The following is a 16,945-nucleotide window of genomic DNA, read 5'->3' as shown; positions in this document are numbered from 1 at the left end:
ATATTATTCTTTTAATTATCAATACAATTGTAATGTTGAATAGTGCATTCATATTTAAGACTGTCAAGGCATAATTTGACCCGATTTAAAGAGTTCCGATAACTTACTGTTCACGACCAAGGGAAATATTTTTCCCATCCACAAAACTCGTTAATGTTTGTTCAATTATTATCAAAACGATACTTTTGAAACGATACATCAACGAAAACATTATGTTAAAGGCGGCAAATGTCTTTTTGAACGAATAAACAAACAAACAGAACTATCAAAATGAATTGTTCCAAAATCAATCCATTCGTGTGTTTAACCAACAGCAACAATTTAGTATTTGGAAAGTTAATTATTGGACTTGATGAATTTATTATTTTTTATAGAAATGGCTAAGATCTTTTTTTTTATTTTTAATATGTAATTTGTATTGGAAAGCAAATAAAAGAAATTCTGATATTATAACTATACTCGTCATTTATTTACTTTTATGGTTCATAGGGAAAAATATTTCCCATGATATTATAAATATCCTACACCGACTGCTAGGTTTTCCTGGTGAAATTCTCTTATTTTACACCCCAAATAGCCAAAATATTGTGTTGTATTGCCAATTTTAGTCTTGAATAGCTTATGGTCCTGAAAAAGTTAACAAGCGTTGAAAGCGGTTCTGACTTACGGAACATTAAACTTGTTTCATATGCTTTGTAGTACTTATACCAATTGGTTCCAAATAAACCTTTCCCTCATGATTGAAGAAATCAGCAACAAGAGCAACCTCATACCATTGCCCATCTTTTTACCTTTCAAAAGTACGAAACGAATCGTACCTTTTTGGTACTTAAATGGCTGATGAAAATATTCATTTTATTGGCAGTAATTCAGAGACCATTCACTGTGACATATTTTTACAAGCAACTCTAAAAACCTACCCACCGTCGATCTAGCGCTAAGGAAATTCGGAGCGCTAATAGTGCCAATTGCGTTCATTTACATCTTAAATGTGATTTTTATTAAGGAATAAGCAACAGCAATCAAAGAGATGGGGCTTTCCGAACGAGATGAGTTTGAGAGCCCGTTTGGTGTAAACGCGCCTGAGAGTAAACATTTCATTAAGCCATAAAATTGTCACCGACGATGTAGGAAGCAAAAAAGAAGTCCTTAATCATACGTAATACGTCTTTGGTAGCACGGTTGAGGGTTTGCTGAAGGAATTTGCCTCTTGAAAACGACGAAGCAAGCGCTTTTCCTGGAGCTGTACTGCAAATAAATGCCAACTGTAATCTTCCTTTTTTTCCTCCATTAACTGCGCTTTTCGGGGACTGTGCTCTAATTTCGTAAGCAAGCAAACGAGCGCTAATCGTAATCATCGGCGCATACCCGGCCATCAAAGGACCAACCGGTCCGGTTCACATCGGACCGGGTTTTTAGAGGCCCCGGTTAATCCATAATCGCTGCTGCTCAAGCACTTTTGCTCCGTAACAGCGACGACATTATGTTTTACCAAGCCACCCCCAACCCCACCCACGGGAACTGTCACCACCGAGCGCTACTAATTATGGTGAATTTATATTTATCCACCTTTGCGCCTCTCCCACCCGTGGCCCGTTTGACTCGGAAAGACTGTCTCTGCCAGAGGTCGGACTTTGATCAAGCGGATCCCGTGGTGCTCGTAGTGACCGATGAAGTGGAGGGGACAACCCATGGCACGAAGGAAAAGAGAAAGCTGATGCCTCAAAACGGCGGGAAAAAACCGAGTCAACTGAAGCCCTTCCAAAGGACATGGGGAGGGGACAAGAACCAGGTGGTGGATGTTTGTTTGTGCGCTAGTTTAATTAAATTTCATCTGCAATACGTTCTGCAAAATTCATCACCGTTTATAAAATTCATTAAAACTTCCATCGGCACCGCCGTTTTGTCATCCGGGCGTGGCGAACCACATTTGACCATGGCCAACGGTCGGGCAGAACATTTCTCTTCAGCGAAAGGGAGGGAGGGTACTGTGACACTGTGCCACCAGCTTCCAGGCGACGTCGGTGTCAACCGAAGGAGTGACTTTTAATGACGCTTTAATTGCTAAGTAAAATATTGAACCCTAATCAGCTGGAAGGCTCGGTGTGATGTCTCTCCGACGAGGTGCGAACACTTTCTTGGCCCGGGACACCTGGGTCATCGTAGGCGAGACCATCAGCCAGCGCCATGGCCTTAATTTCCCCGGGCTGGAGGCTGATAGAGCAGTTCCGGCGGGACATCGGGATTTGCGGAGCGTCACTTTCTATTATACAGGCGAAGAAAAGTGAACTTCTGAATGCTCCATAAACGGTTTCAGCTAGCGAAACGTTTTAAACCCAATTAGTGCTTGGTTGCGGTTCGGAGCCTCGACCCCAACTGCTTTCAACAGCAGGTGGACCATTTTAAACCGGCAGTGAGTGCATTAGAAGGAGGAAATTTAAGGACGATTACATCATTCCGCTAATCTTTAGTAGAAGAAAAACGACCAAAAATTAATACACAACTCATGAAAACATGAAACAGCTTTGGAATGATTTTTCTTTATTCTCTGTATTGAGTGTTCTTGCTTGGATCAGATAATTGGATTAACAAATTCAACCGCTAAGAAAATGGCTCGGAGACCAGCCTACTTTGACAACGTCGGGCCGTTGATTTTATCGTTTTACATTTGTGAATAGGTTTATCTGTTCGACGTCCTACGCCTACTTCAAAAGGACGCAGGTCGTCCGTTTTACAATTTACCCTTGCTTTTCCCTATCTTCATTTGCATTTAATTCTTTTTGGCACTAAAAACATAATTCTAAAGCCTGTGAGATTTAAGATAAAGTGTGACATGTCTGAAGGGAAAGGAATATTTTTGTTAAGTCTTGTTTTAAGGTTTTCTAAATAGCCATTACTAGTTCTAAGATGTTGTTGTTGCTTATAAATATTTTCAAAACGATTTATACTTCCATAATCTTTCATAAGCTGTGCAATTTCAATTTTGAAACATATTTAGTCGAGAATAGAGTTGAATAATCATCTGAATAGTTGGTGTCTTGGCGTCGCATTGCAATTGAAAGTATATCGTTGTGTAAAAGCCTTTTTAGAACACTAAACTCAAAGCTATAACATATATCAAGTCCATCTAATGCTTCTGCACCAGATAGCATGAAATGTACCTGTTTAACCCCCTTACCTGTCTAACGGCGAAGTAGCACGTCAGGTTCCTTGGGTAGATGCCAGGAAAGTTGGGTGACTGCAGCCGGCACACCTTCTTGTCGCAGTTGGTGAAGATCCGCGAGCAGAACGTACCCGTCATGAGATCTCCTGTGGACAAAAGGAAGAAGAACGGGAGAGGTGAGTCGGTTGCTGGAACGGTTTGGGACATTGTTGTTCGTCACGTGACGACGGGTTTCGTACCTAAATAATACTGCGGTTCGGTGTAATTGAGCTGCGTACGGGACGCCACCCCGGTCGTCCAGTCCATCATGGAGGCGTTAGGATGGCTGAACGTCTGGCCGGGGCGACCGTCGTAGCCGTAGGAGGAACCGCCCGGGTGGCCACCGCGCGTTACGTTGTCGTAGGACGCCGGATAGAGCGGCATCAGGTCGTGGTTGCTGCCGAACGCCGAGAAGACCATCCGGTTGCGCTGGCCCGCCCCGGCGCCCGCCACTTCCTGGTACGTCTGGTGCTCGGAGTGTGCGGTCGAGTTGGTGAAGTCCTCCACCAGCGGGTAGTTCGGGATGTACGTGACGTTCGTCCACGGGGGGATGTACTCGTGCCGGAGGCCACCGTACCGCACGACGGCGCTCGCCCGCGACAGCATTTTGTACTGTATCCGGAAGTCGAAGTTGTACCCGCTCTGGTCACGCGACAGCCTGCGAAAATTTGGGAGGATGAAAGCTCATTCCAATGAGCCCCCCGGTGCTCAAACATTACGACATTGGGGGTTCTCGCAGGACCACGTTGCCGAGCGACACTTACTTGAACAGCTTAATCGTCATCACGAGCGAGTCGGTTTCGCTGTAGAAGATCGCCGGTCCCCAGGTGGTGCCGCACCACATGCCGCCGACGTTGGCCCGCTTCGCCTCCGACACCTGCAGATATCCGTCCGGGCAGCCGTTCTCCGTGTACGACGTGAACCGTCCGAGGGTGAAGCTGTCGAGCGTCACCTGTAGCGAGCGGGTTGTAAACAGGGGCGATTTGCGTTAGGTCAGGGATTACACTATTTTTATGCGGCGCATAGTTGGAGCTACTGTGAGGGAGGCCCGGTTGCGTCCCCGAAGCAGCGGACCATTTGATTTAATCATTCACTTCTGGGTTGTTCCAGCGTTTCGACGAGGGACGTGACCGAACGATAGTTTTACCGAAAGAAGAACGCTGGAGTTCTAAATAAAACCATACCTTAGGACGCAGTTGGTTGGAGTCCGTACAGGACAGCACGTCTACACTTGAGCCAAACCCTCTGAAGCGCTCCTTACATACACATTGGAGTTTCATGTGCGAGGTTGCCTTTATCCCGAATCCTACTCTCCCAACGGGGTCCTTGCTGACGTTGCAGAAACAAGGATTGCACACTTTTGTAGAGAGTTTGTGGAATTCGTGTACCCCTGGAGTCGTATACTGGTGGCCTCTTTTATGTCCTTCATGCTGCGAGCCGTGAACCCGGCTTCTGTGTAGTGCATTCCACTTGGCCCCCGTGCCAGCTTCCGACCGTCCAGTGCTCTCCAGCTAAATAATGTGCTCCGGCCTGCGGTTGACTTCTGCTGAAGTCGACGGAAAATGTTGCCACTCCCGTGCAGCAAACCGGGGTGGAAGGCCACCTACTCACCGGGCGCACGTGTAGAGCACGTCCGAGCACGTTGCATTTAATCTACAATTAACTAACAGTGCCAGTGGGTGGAATATTATTAGACCCGCACGCCAACCGTCCGTTCCGAAAGGGGTTGCGCATCGGAAGGCTCCATCTGGGCGGATAATGGCCGAGGATTAGCGAGTTCGAGCGTGATTGGGCGAGCTTGCCGCTTTGCACAGTACTTCATAATTTACACCGGGGAACGGATTCCGTCGCTGAACTGATCCTCTCTTTCCTCAACTCCTCCCTATCCTCCCCCTCAAAGGTGGTGGTTTTGTGTGAATTAGACTCGGTGGGCACGAGTGTGATGGTTTTAATTATGCCCACGGTTCACGATTGGCCCCGTCGATTAGTGGCCGTGATTATTTAGTAACAGAGCCGCTCACACACCCACACTAGTCGCACCGTATCCATTTCCGATCAAACACTAATGTGTGAAGGATTATAATTGAAACAATCGTTGGTTATTAGTGCATGAGTTATTGCATTCGTGGATGGCGAGTTCATCGAGCGACGTGCAAATGCGGGCGATGCATAATGATACGAATTTAAGTTGCGGGATATGGTTAGTTGTGGGATAGGTTGAATATTTGTATTTCCAATTGGTTGTGTAGTTCAATATGTTTCGGTATGCTTGATTGAAAGAAATCAATTTATTTATTCGTGAATTCAGGACCTTCCCTGAAAGGTTTACCATCATCAGTTCTAGGAACAAATGCAAGGTTTAAAATCATAACGCATATTTTGGTAATAGCTGTAAAGTATTAGTTGTAGGAGTATTTAAACTTTAACATGTGCCTTATGCTGAGGAAATAATAACTTGGAAGCTTATCCCGCTTGATTACTAGTTTAAACTCAAGTAGAGCCCCATGGATGTGACATTTGCTATTGGGGGAAAGATGCCTCAGATGGTTAAAACTGACATGATTATTTGTTAATCAGCGTATAACATTGTTCAGTGAGTCACACATTTTCAAAACATAATTTTTTTGCTTCAATCACGACACAAACAACCAATTTTCTTCTGCACTAAAACTAGTCTCTTATTGTGAAGCTATTATTTGAATTCCATTTTTGTGATGAAACCAAACATAAACATTATTCAAATTTTCGTATTTTCTGCTAAGGAATGCATTAAATTCTGTTGTATGTCAAACAATTTGATTGGATTTCCATTTTAATGAAGAAACCAAACATAAACATTTTCCAAATTTTGTTTTTTTCTGCTAAGGAATGCATTAAATTCTGCTGTATGTCAAACAATTTGATTGGATTTCTATCCATGTTTTGTACAATTTTCCCTATTATATTACATAGTATTGAAATGGAAGAAATTTGTTAAGATGCTGATCGAGTGTTGATAATTAACAAAATCTAGAAAACAATACTCCTATCTTCAATATTTTAATCTTGTGTTTACGATTGAAATTTTCTTAATTTCTCAAATGCTCCGCAAAGAGAAACCCAAAGTTATAGAATCGATACGTAAACTGATAAAGCTATTACTGGAAGACTCTTCCCCAAGCCCGTAACGATTGATACCAAAAAACAACAACCTACGGTGGATTTCTTTCTCGGCAAATTATGCGTGGTACCCTCGAAAACAACCGAACATGAAGCCTTGTCGGACATCGGCATGATCGTTATGATTGCCCGTCGTCGTTGTCATTCGTTGTCATCGGCCGAAAACATTCTCCCCCCCCTGATGGCTTTCGGTTCTTCGGGCACTAACGATATGTCGCTTTTCTTTTGCGATGACCGCAGCGAAATCCGATGGATTTTCCGACGTTCGGCCGCGGGGGGGGCGCGTCGCGTAAGCATTATTAGTTTCCGTTCCGTGCGACATGCTCATAAATTAGGCCTGGAATGGGTACAGTTTTATGTGCATTTCATCGTCCCGAATCGTCTTGCGCTTGTTTGGGACGTTGTCGTGCCGTGCGTCGTTGCTCTTGTTGTTGTCGGTTGGGGATTGCAGGTTACGGTTGTATCATGCCGTGCCCGATCCCCCACCGTTGCTATCCACGTGACCCAGTCCGGTCCCAGCGCTCATGGCACCATATTTTATGGTATCCTTGCCTCGGCCACGGCTTCCACACCAACGGCCTGCTCGAATGATCGAACGGATATTTATTCACCCTGTGACCATCATCGGGCACTGTTGTGCTTGACCGATAAATCGATCTAATCTACCTCCCATTTCGCACAACACACACACACACACACACACACACACACACACACACACACACGTTTTCTCTGCCTCACGGTTGGCCACTTCCATCCAGCTCATCGATAAAGCTGTTTAGGCGCGGCAGTCGAAAGGGGATCAGGGCTACGGCTTTAAGGAATTAATCGTATTAGGTGGGCCTGAGCATCGGCAACGCGGCTCGAAGTCGCCCGAAGGAAAACACGGCGAAAGGGCTAAGGGCGTGAAATCGCTTTTAATCGAAGCCCTTATAATGGCTTCTGCTTTTGGCTGTGCTTGATTTATTCTATACATTCGGTTCTCTTGTGGAATCCACGCAAGTCGATGAGTTCATCTTAAAATTGTCTTATGTCACTTTGTTTGTGTGCACAACATGAACATCGTCAGCACGCCCGACAAACTTCTGTCAGCAATTTTCCGACGAAAAAGGGAACTATTTACTAGCTGGCCTTCTTCCAGAACTTCCATTCCACGCTCCATTCCGCAACGGAGCTTAGCTCCGCCGTAGAGCTTAAAACCCTTCGAACGAGCTCATCCAAAGGAATGCCCACCACCTTACGGTAGGATTTTCGATAAATTCAATCGAAAGACACCGTCGGTTTGGTGTCACCAATCCCAAAATAATTCTCCGATTTAGTGGCATCGTTTCGGAATCGAGCGAACGGCGTGTTCGTGTGCTCTCCACCCGGTGCTTGTTTGTTGTACCACTTCGGCTTGAGAGGAAAATAAGGTCAGCCGAGTTTGCTGTAACGGAAAGCCATGAGAAAATCGATAAGGTGCACCCGGTATTACCCGGTGCCGGTGATTCCGGAGAAAATCCCCCTGTCACGAGGGAGCCGATTTGAAGAACCAAATTAAACGACGTGTGCTACGGCGCCGTCCGCTCGCTGGACGGTAATCTCTTCCCCAATCGGAGTGGGGGGGAGGAGGATTGGAGCGGAGTGTCCTTCAAGGCGATGAAATCTCTGTTCGTTCTTTCTTCTTTCACTACACCCATTGTCGGTCATCCTTTTGGGCCCTAGCGTGTAGGTTTATTTTTCCCTTGGCGTCACGTTATTGCCCCTTCTTGTCGAGCCGAAAACGAAACGACCCGTAAGTGATCCGTGACAAATAAGTTGAATTAGGATGTCAGTTATCGTTTGAAACAACCGAAAGACGAATCAATGTGTGACTTTTGATTCGGTTCATGATGAAACGGCGGGGGTTCTTCTGTTCTTTTTTAGCGCTTTCCAATGCGACTCTTGGACGTGGATAAATATTGTAACCAGTTGATGCGTGCTTTTACGTGCGCTGGATTTTAAGATTATTTTCAACAAGATAGACATGAATTGTGTATCTTGCGGCCATGTGCTTTAAAACACGTACGTAGTTTGTGTAGTAAAACGGTGCGAAATATAAACTTTTGACGTTCTTCTGCGATCTTTTAAATTTTAAACTGTGAATTTTATTTTAACACTATAATTTCGATCTATTTATCTATTTAAATATTTGCTTAACTGAAATCATTATGAATTGTTCTATCGATAATTCAAACATGTCAAACTTATACTAGTCACTCTGATAAAATTGGAATAAAAAGGAATATTGTCTATTTTTTGAGGCTGAAAACGGTTCGAAATATTTCAAAATTTTATTGAAAAAAATAACGGTAATAAAATGTATGCTATGTATGTACCTATTTTGTTTACTTTTATGAAAGATACCTTTTTATGTCTCGTTCTAACTAGACCAAATAAATCAACATAATATAAATGGAAAAACGATGTCAAAATGAGGAAAACACACGTCGATTTTTAATTTGCCCACACACACCTGAAAAAATAATTCCAACCAACTCAACGACGTATGCCAATAAACGGAACGATGAGTTTCGAGTAGTAATTGAAATTCTTTCGCCAGCTCGCCGCTGTAATATTCGCGATGATTAAACCGACCAATTCTCCCAGAATCGCGTTACTTTTTACGGAGCACCAGGCGCCTCCATCACGCTCCGCTCCACGCTGCATTGGTGTCGATTCGGATTAATTTCCTATCATTTCCCTCCGCTTCATCCTTTTTTTTTGGGCATGGAAAATTTTTCAAAACCATGCTGCACCCAGACGAATGTGAGCAGCGACCGTGGGAAAAGTTTTTTGTCCGTCTTTTCTCGGAGGGGGAAATTTATCATTTGATCAAACATTGTCCCCTGCCAATGCAAGCGGACCGGAAAACCCTCGCTCCATCAAACGCCACGAGCATCATGGTATGCATGAAAAGATCACGATCATCGATGTGCCGGTCGGGTCAAAAGTTGTTCGTTCGCAAATCGATTCGGTTCGGTGCAGATGAAACGCGTCCAACGGAAAAGCACCCCCCCCTCGTTTGGTGGGTGAAAGTTCATCAATTCAGGATCAGCTGGGGTCGACGGTTTTTACTTGTGATTACTTGTGTCGTTCGAAAACCGACGTTTCAGCTGAGTTAATACTATTTGCTGCTAAATGCCACCAGCGTCGGGAGTCGGCGTTAGTGGACCCCAATGGAATGATGAAGGAAGGGGATGAAGAAAAACTGATAATCTTGCAGTGAAAATTGTAAAAAACTGTGTGTGTGTGAGAGAGAGAGAGACAGCGAGGGAAAGAGATTTTGATGATACGCAAAACCGTGCCGTCGAGCGATCGGGCGGATCAAGTTTAATTAAATTTTGATGAAACATCAAAAAGCTTTCGGTAGATCGATTAAATTTGCACCCGCACGGTCGCACGTTTGCCACCCTCCGCTGCTGTGGCCAACGATTTGTGGAGAGACGGATTTGGGTGACCATAACGGTGTGCGTGGTGTTATCACTTTTGCTCAAGCCGCCAACAAAAACGGCGCGGCGCGCAGGATGTACGACACAATTTGCACGATTTATGACCAAACCCGGCAGCCGAGGGGTATTGGAGGTAGGGTGCGATTAATTTGACGTGCGCATTTGCATAGCGGCAAAAATTGAAATCTAAAGCCCTGAACAAAACCTACCGGGGCATGAAAACAAATATTTAAAAAAAAAACCCGGTGAGGTCTGCGTTGATGCGAAACATGATCTATACACCCTGACACGAGGACTTCTAGGAGTCGAAAAAAGGACTCTTTTCATATACAATAGTTGGTCAAACAGTTGCAGTCGAAATGCGTCACCCATTGTGGGTCGGTGTGTTGGTTTTTCGTTTTTTAATTCCCTCTCCGAATCCATTTTCCTAACCATCAATATTTACAACCACTGTCCGTTTCCATTATGCAGACAAATCCTGCATGCGTTTGATTGATTACTCGCACACTTTGTGCTAACATGAAACGCAGCAACGGTAGAGAAAAGGTGTTGCAGAAACCGGAACGCATAGTAGTGCTGAAACCAATTTGGCGTTGATCAACAGTGACCAGTTTCTCTTCCACCGGAATGAAGTGAGTTGGCCAGAAAAGTGTTTCGAGAAGCCACTAAAGACAATCTTCCATCGCGTGTGTGGTGTGGTTGAAAAAGTCTTCACCGCACCTGTGTGTGTGGTTTTGTGTGATGTTTTTTTTTCTCGTACTTTGCTATGTTTACGTTGTTTTCTTTCGCCGGTGGAAATGCGTCTACACAGAAAAAAGGATGGTAAGGCACGGTAAAAAACCAAAACAAAAAACTCACCTGCACGATGTCACCGTAGTTGCCTCCGGCGGCTGTGAACGTCAGGATGCACACGTACGGTATCCGGTCCTCCTTTGGTCGGTGCAGCTCCAGGTTGTACGTCAGGCCGATGTCTCCATAGTACGTACGGTTGCAGCCTGCCAATGGAAAACGCGCAAAAGAAAATAATGATAAGTGAACGGAAACCCCGACCGGAGTGAATACAGCGCACTACGATGGGGAAAAACGAACGATTTTCCCTTCGAGGCATCGGAAGAGAAGCGGAGGTGGTGTAAGGAAAGTTTGTGGAGGATGTGATCGTCGTAACCGAAGTATGAGAAAACACACTCCCGGTCAGTCCGAGAAAAGTCCAATGAAAGGACGATGTCGAAAACAAATAATTGAGATTCGGCCAAAGTGACCACGGAAGCTGTGCATGGGATCTCGTCTTTTTTTCTTTCTCATCCTGCCTTTCCCTCGGGGGTTTCCTCGAATGGGATGCCATAACTCTTCGCTGGATGCTGTTGGGGGAAAAAACAGGACATCGACGCTTCAGGTTGATTGATTTTCAATAGTAACTATTCGATTAGGTTCCGAGTGACCAGAACTAGCTGCGGTTTCCCGCTTCGTTTGTTCCGGTGAAACGCAAACTGTTGCACTACGGAGTGGGTGTGGTGTGCGCAAAAACGAATGCGCCACACAGTCAAGTGCTTGAGGGTTGTGTAGAGTGTGCTTGAATCGATTACACCAAGAGGAGGTGAATTTATTTACATTTCCTTTGCCCTGGAGTTGGATCGTGCTTTGCATCAATCATGTGAAGGATTTGTCGCAAAAGTGCATGCAAGTGGAGCACTCTTCGCATTTGAGTAGGATTCATATTGTCTTTGGGGTTTTGACAAGCAAAAACGGAGGAAAAGTTTTATATCGCATTAGATTGTGTTTTTAAATTTGGATTTAACTTTGAATTTAAATGTACCACCCGTTGCATAACTTCAGGCGCTTTCGCACAAGAAAGTTGTTCCGGGGATTCATTTGGGATTTTACCAGATTAACACCCCACAAAATAAGCGAATTAAAAACAAACCACTACACCTAAAGTCCCAAAGAAGGGGATGAAAATACTGGAAGGAAAAGAAAACCCCAAGACGGGCGCGGAAACCACGGCACGAGGCTTTCAACGCTCATATCCTTTTTCCGAAACTGCATTGTGTCGCGTTAGCTGTCGTGTGTCGGCACCTTCGAGGAGTCTTCCGGTTTGTGCACACCCTCTTCCGGGTGATAGTAGTGGTGGTACGCGGTTGTGTTTGTCGTTGTTGTTGTTTTTCCTGTCCACAATTTCCCGCCACCGAAAGAAGGACGGTAAAAAGTGGTACTTTTTCCCGGTCATTACGCGAGTGGCGCCGTTTCCACTCGAAGTAGTTGCCTTTGCTGGCCCCGGAGTAAGCTAAACGTATTTTGTTTCCTGTTTTGCCAATAGTTTTGTTCCAGTGAAACTAGCGTTTTATATGCTTTTTCCCGCCAACCGGAACAGTAAAGTTTTCCAGCCCGCTATCGGGGAATCCTTTTTGGCCACTGTTTTTTCCCGTTCCCACCGAAATGGATGGGAAAGTTCGTTATGATGCTATCGGGATGAAAGATAGAGCTAGTTTGCGGCAGCTTAGCGTAGCAATTTTCATTTTGTTTTCTCACCTTTTTTCTGGTTGTTGGTGGAGAGATTTTTGTACTGTTTTTAGCAGTTTGCGGTCGCACTGGCAGCTTTCGGAATCAACGGCAGTTTTTGTGGTTAGGCGTGTAAAAAATTGCTGCGAGCTTTTATGTTGTTCTAACGTGGAAGTGTATTCATGGCAGCTGGAGCAATAGTGAGGTAATGTGCATTTTATGAGCGAAAAAGTAATATTCCTTTTGGTCATTCCAGGAAAAACGCTTCAAATTTTTCTCTTTGATACTGTGACAAACCAACTGTGAAAATGCGGGATGTTTTTCTTAAATGTCCAGTGAACAGTGAATTGAGTTAATTTGCCTAAAAATATCTCAAACATTAAAACATTCAGTGTATCATTTATGTTTTCTACTTCACCTTTTAATAAATTTTCATGATGCTCATAATTTAGCTCACCAAGTTGAATCCTCTGAAGGAAAAGGCTTAATTTCCTTTAACATTATATTTGTATTGAACATAAGCCTTATGGAAACATGACAATTAAAGTTGATGGATCCACCTGAACTCAAGTGTACCATTTGCGTCAAATTAAGTGCCAATTCCTTATTCCAGTGCATGATATAGAATCTGTACAGGAGAATAGACCGGAAGAAGAATTGGTTTCCGGTTGCAAAGTTATTCAAAACACATTTTTTCGTTTCACTTTTTCTATGTTCTACGTCCTTCCAAAGTGTCAATCTATGAGGAAGTTGCCTTTGTGTTGGTAAACGATTTTTCTCATCGACGGTTCCCTTTTCAGCTAGGCAAATTTCGACGAGGATGCGCAGTGCCAGGGTAAGCTTTAACAAGCGATAGCGCGTGATGTGCTACATGTCGCTGGTTGGGAAAAAGAACCTCACTTAGTGGGAAACTACCTTGCCTCACATCACTTTGCGTTTTTCCCTCGCCAGCGAGCGATTGTGTTGGCTTTCCAAACTCATCCCAACTTGAAAGACCCGATTGCGTGTCATTTTTTTGTCCCGCTGTTGGAGTATTTTCCATACTGGAGTTTCCCACGAGTGCGCATGGAAAGGAAGGGTTCGGAAGAAAAAACGCATCGCGTTGCATTAAAAGAGCGAGCAAGAAAAAAATATGCCATATTTGAGGCAAAACGTGCGCTAGTAGATTGGCGTTGGGTTTCGTGGCTCGGTGTGTGAGGGAATTATGCAAACACGGTTTTGTCGCTCCCCTCTAAACCCGTTCATTTTGGCGTTCATGGTTTCCCAACAGGACCCGTGCCATTTATGATATCGTTTTTTTTTCATTGTCACCGCCAATTGACGCTGGTGAAGGTGAAAATCGATTTTACACAGCCTGGGTCGATGATCTTTTTTTCCCACCCGCTCCACGTGTTCCATTCAGCTGGCGCAAAGAAAAAAAGGACGAGGTTTTCCCTTCGCCCGGGAATGGTTTGCGTGTGGTATTAGTGGACGGGAAATTTAACACCACCATCAGCGTTCTGCACATTCAATTGGGGGTTATGGGCGACAGTACCACTCGCATAGATGCAAAAAGAAAAAAAAACTCAACAAAAATGAAATACAATGTCGACGAACGGGAAGAGTTAAAAGTCATTCACCATTTGCATATCAGCTCGTAGGCGAGGATGTTTTTTTTATACTCGCAGCCAATGTTCAAAAACGAGTTAAATATAAGGGAATGTGAAGCGAAAATTACATCATCAGCGTGCCATTTAGCGGAATGGAAATATGATCAAACGGATTACGAATGCAGGCGGATCGCTTTTTTTCTTCATGTTTACCTTCCGCTTCATTGTATCGAAGCCTCCACAAAGTGTTGCGAAAACGATTAACGAGGATGGAAAATATGTAACAAGGATAAAAAGTCGGTTCATTGAACCGAATAAAAACGGGAAATTTATTTTTGAAGCACAAATGAATAAATTCCAGCTAAACGAATGTGCTATTTTTTATGGTAATAAATAAATTGAATAATTTTATATTCATTAACCAATTAAAGTTGTTCGTAAAAAACATGTATACATTGATTAAAATGTTAGTAGGAATACAAGAAATTTTAGTAGGAAATCAAACCATATGCGTTGGGAAAATTTTCTGAAAGACTCGAGACCGTTACCGAAACAGATCGATTGCCAATCATTGTCACTCGATTGACGTTGGGTTTACGTTTTGGGAATATATTAGAAGGGAATAAATAAACAGAACAAAACCATTTACAACTTTCATACTTAAAATAATACTAGGTTAAAAAATTAAAGTTTAAAATATTGTTTACTTTTCAGTATTCTTTCATTTTATTTATGTGGTTATTAAAAAAAGAAGTCGAGTAAAACTCGCACTTTTCATCCATGATACAACGCAACGCAACGCTGAGGTGTTTTGTTTAAAAGGATGGAAGTGCTGTTTTCACAACAAATATTCACCATTCTTTAGTAAAATTATTTGTGTAATGGTGTCTTCCCGGTAAAGGAAACAAAAAATAAAACCACAAAATGCAAAATGGAAACCGGAATGATGGAAAACGCACTGTTGTTGGTTTAGCTGCTTTTGTCCGTGGATGCTTTCAGTGGCACGTGTTTTTTATCACTTTTCATTTCTTTTCGTTTCCTCTTTTCGAGCCAGTTACAATAAAACACCGGTGGAGAAACAAAATATCCATTACCTCCAGGAAGCGGTGGCTCCGATTGCACCAAAACAACAGGAAGTGTGCCATTCACGGTGCAGTTTTCTTTCGCTCGAAAACGTTTCCCGTTTGTTTGATGGATGCGAAGGGAACCGTGACAGGGACAGGAAATGGGATTCGGTCGTTTCGGGTGGGTTTTCCCCCCCCCCCGGCATGCGGGTTTGAATGAAACACTTACGTGTGCAGAAGCGCGGTTCGTCGCTGCCGTCACCGCAGTCATTTACGTTATTGCAATACTTGTCCCACGGAATGCAGCGCCCGTTGGAGCACGTGTGCTCAGAGAGGGCGCACTGGGACCGCTGGGCCGTGCCACGGTTGCTATGGTACGACGCCGCCTGCTTCTGGCTGGTCGAGGCCAGCGCAATCACGGACTGCCTGTCTTTCGGCTGGTTGAACGATGTTTTAGTGTTGCCAGCCGACGACGTCAACACCGTCGGAGGGCCCCCGGATTCGGCGGCCACCGCGGCCAGAGTGGCGAGTGTTAGCGTGGCCAGGAGAACGGTGCCGGCGACGGGGGGTACTATGTGCAGCCAGCCGCGACGGTGCTGCCATCTGTGGGATCGATGCGAAACGGGTGGCTGACGAAAGTGGCATGCTGTTCGCCTCGGCTCATCGGATCGGGGTTTCATTTGGCCTTTGGTTGGTTGGCGGGGGTGGTAGCTTTTACTGGTGGTGGTGATGAGGGTTGTCTCTGACCATTTCCCCAGATTTCGCTGCCTAAGTTGGATCCGGGTGGGCATTCAGGTGTTTCGGAATGGGCCGCACAACGAAATTCCGTTGCTGGTGCAAGTACTCTTGCGTCCTTAGAATCCTACTTGTCGTTCAGAAGTCATTTGTTCATTTGGCAAATGGCACCTGAAAGAGAAATAAAACATTTTGATCCATTAGCTTTTGTTGAGAAACTGTTTTATTTGTTTAAAAATAATCTTACTTTATCGAAACAAAACCAAAAATAGGACTTAGAAACAAATTTCTGATACAATTTCTAAGGTGTAAAGTAAACATTGACTGATCAGTGATTCAAGAGACTTAATTTTTCAGGTTAGTTGTCAACTACAGTTTAGCATTTATATTATTTAAAATACACAGAAGAATGAGCAAATCGTACAATGTAGCACTTAACCCGTATCGAAAGCCATACGTAAGGAACAAAATAATCGGTTTGGATTTATGATACATGATACACTTTGAGCAGATTAGTGAAAAGTATTATAAGCCGCAGAAACATTCCTTGTTAGATCGTCAACATTTTTCATGCTTTGATCGAGAAAACATCTTGAATTAGTTTCAAAAACCTTTTCAGAAGAAAACAAACTTATGAACCCGGTCGAGTTTTGGTGAGGCCAAGTTGTTTATTGCTTGTTATAGGAACAACTGCTTGCCTTACGTCCCCATCGCTACAGGACGTTCTGCAAGTTTCGAAAGCAAATTCGTCATCTTGTACGCGTTCATCGTTTTGTCTTCGGTGCGATGATGTTGCCATGGCAGCCTTTGTCCGATCTATTTGACTTGTATCGATTTCATTTGTCGAAATTACGCCGGACGATACGGAAGACACGAACGACGGCATGTTCCATTTGATTGTGCTAGTACTTCTGCGCAATCCGGTTGGAGGAGCGTTGTGTGCAAATGTTTGCTCATATCGACACCGTACACTACCATTGCGTCCGTTCTGTTTGCCCTGAGTCTACATAGAATCGCACCTAGGGTGAAGCACAACGATTCAATCCAATCCCATTGCTAAACTTGCGTATGCTTTTGGGGATAGAAAAGCAATGGCGTGTCGGAAAATGCTAACCCCCAATGTTGAAACTTCCTTCGATCGTGGTTTGTAGTTGTACCACCGATTTGAAAGCCAATGCACCGAAGCATTAAATATGCGACGTTTATGGTGGAATTCGAACTGGAAAAATA

The 16,945-nt window shown here is 44.1% G+C and overlaps 1 protein-coding gene across 1 annotated transcript in view; it reads right to left on the bottom strand.

Annotated features, from left to right (window-relative positions):
• Nucleotides 1–16,483, bottom strand: part of LOC131294358 (uncharacterized) — a 41,074-nt gene extending 24,591 nt beyond the window's left edge. Inside the window, exons 1-6 of the mRNA XM_058322406.1 lie at nt 16,419–16,483; nt 15,210–15,583; nt 10,690–10,826; nt 3,967–4,154; nt 3,403–3,860; nt 3,179–3,309 (exon numbers count right to left, since the gene is read on the bottom strand). Of these exons, the coding sequence (XP_058178389.1) occupies nt 3,179–3,309; nt 3,403–3,860; nt 3,967–4,154; nt 10,690–10,826; nt 15,210–15,583; nt 16,419–16,483 (1,353 nt within the window). The remainder of the gene's footprint in view (nt 1–3,178; nt 3,310–3,402; nt 3,861–3,966; nt 4,155–10,689; nt 10,827–15,209; nt 15,584–16,418) is intronic.
• Between the last annotated feature and the right edge of the window lie 462 nt (nt 16,484–16,945).

Source organism: Anopheles ziemanni, chromosome 2 (assembly GCF_943734765.1).
Source record: "Anopheles ziemanni chromosome 2, idAnoZiCoDA_A2_x.2, whole genome shotgun sequence".
Lineage (NCBI taxonomy): Eukaryota > Metazoa > Arthropoda > Insecta > Diptera > Culicidae > Anopheles > Anopheles ziemanni.
This window is presented reverse-complemented; position numbering and strand designations above follow the sequence as displayed.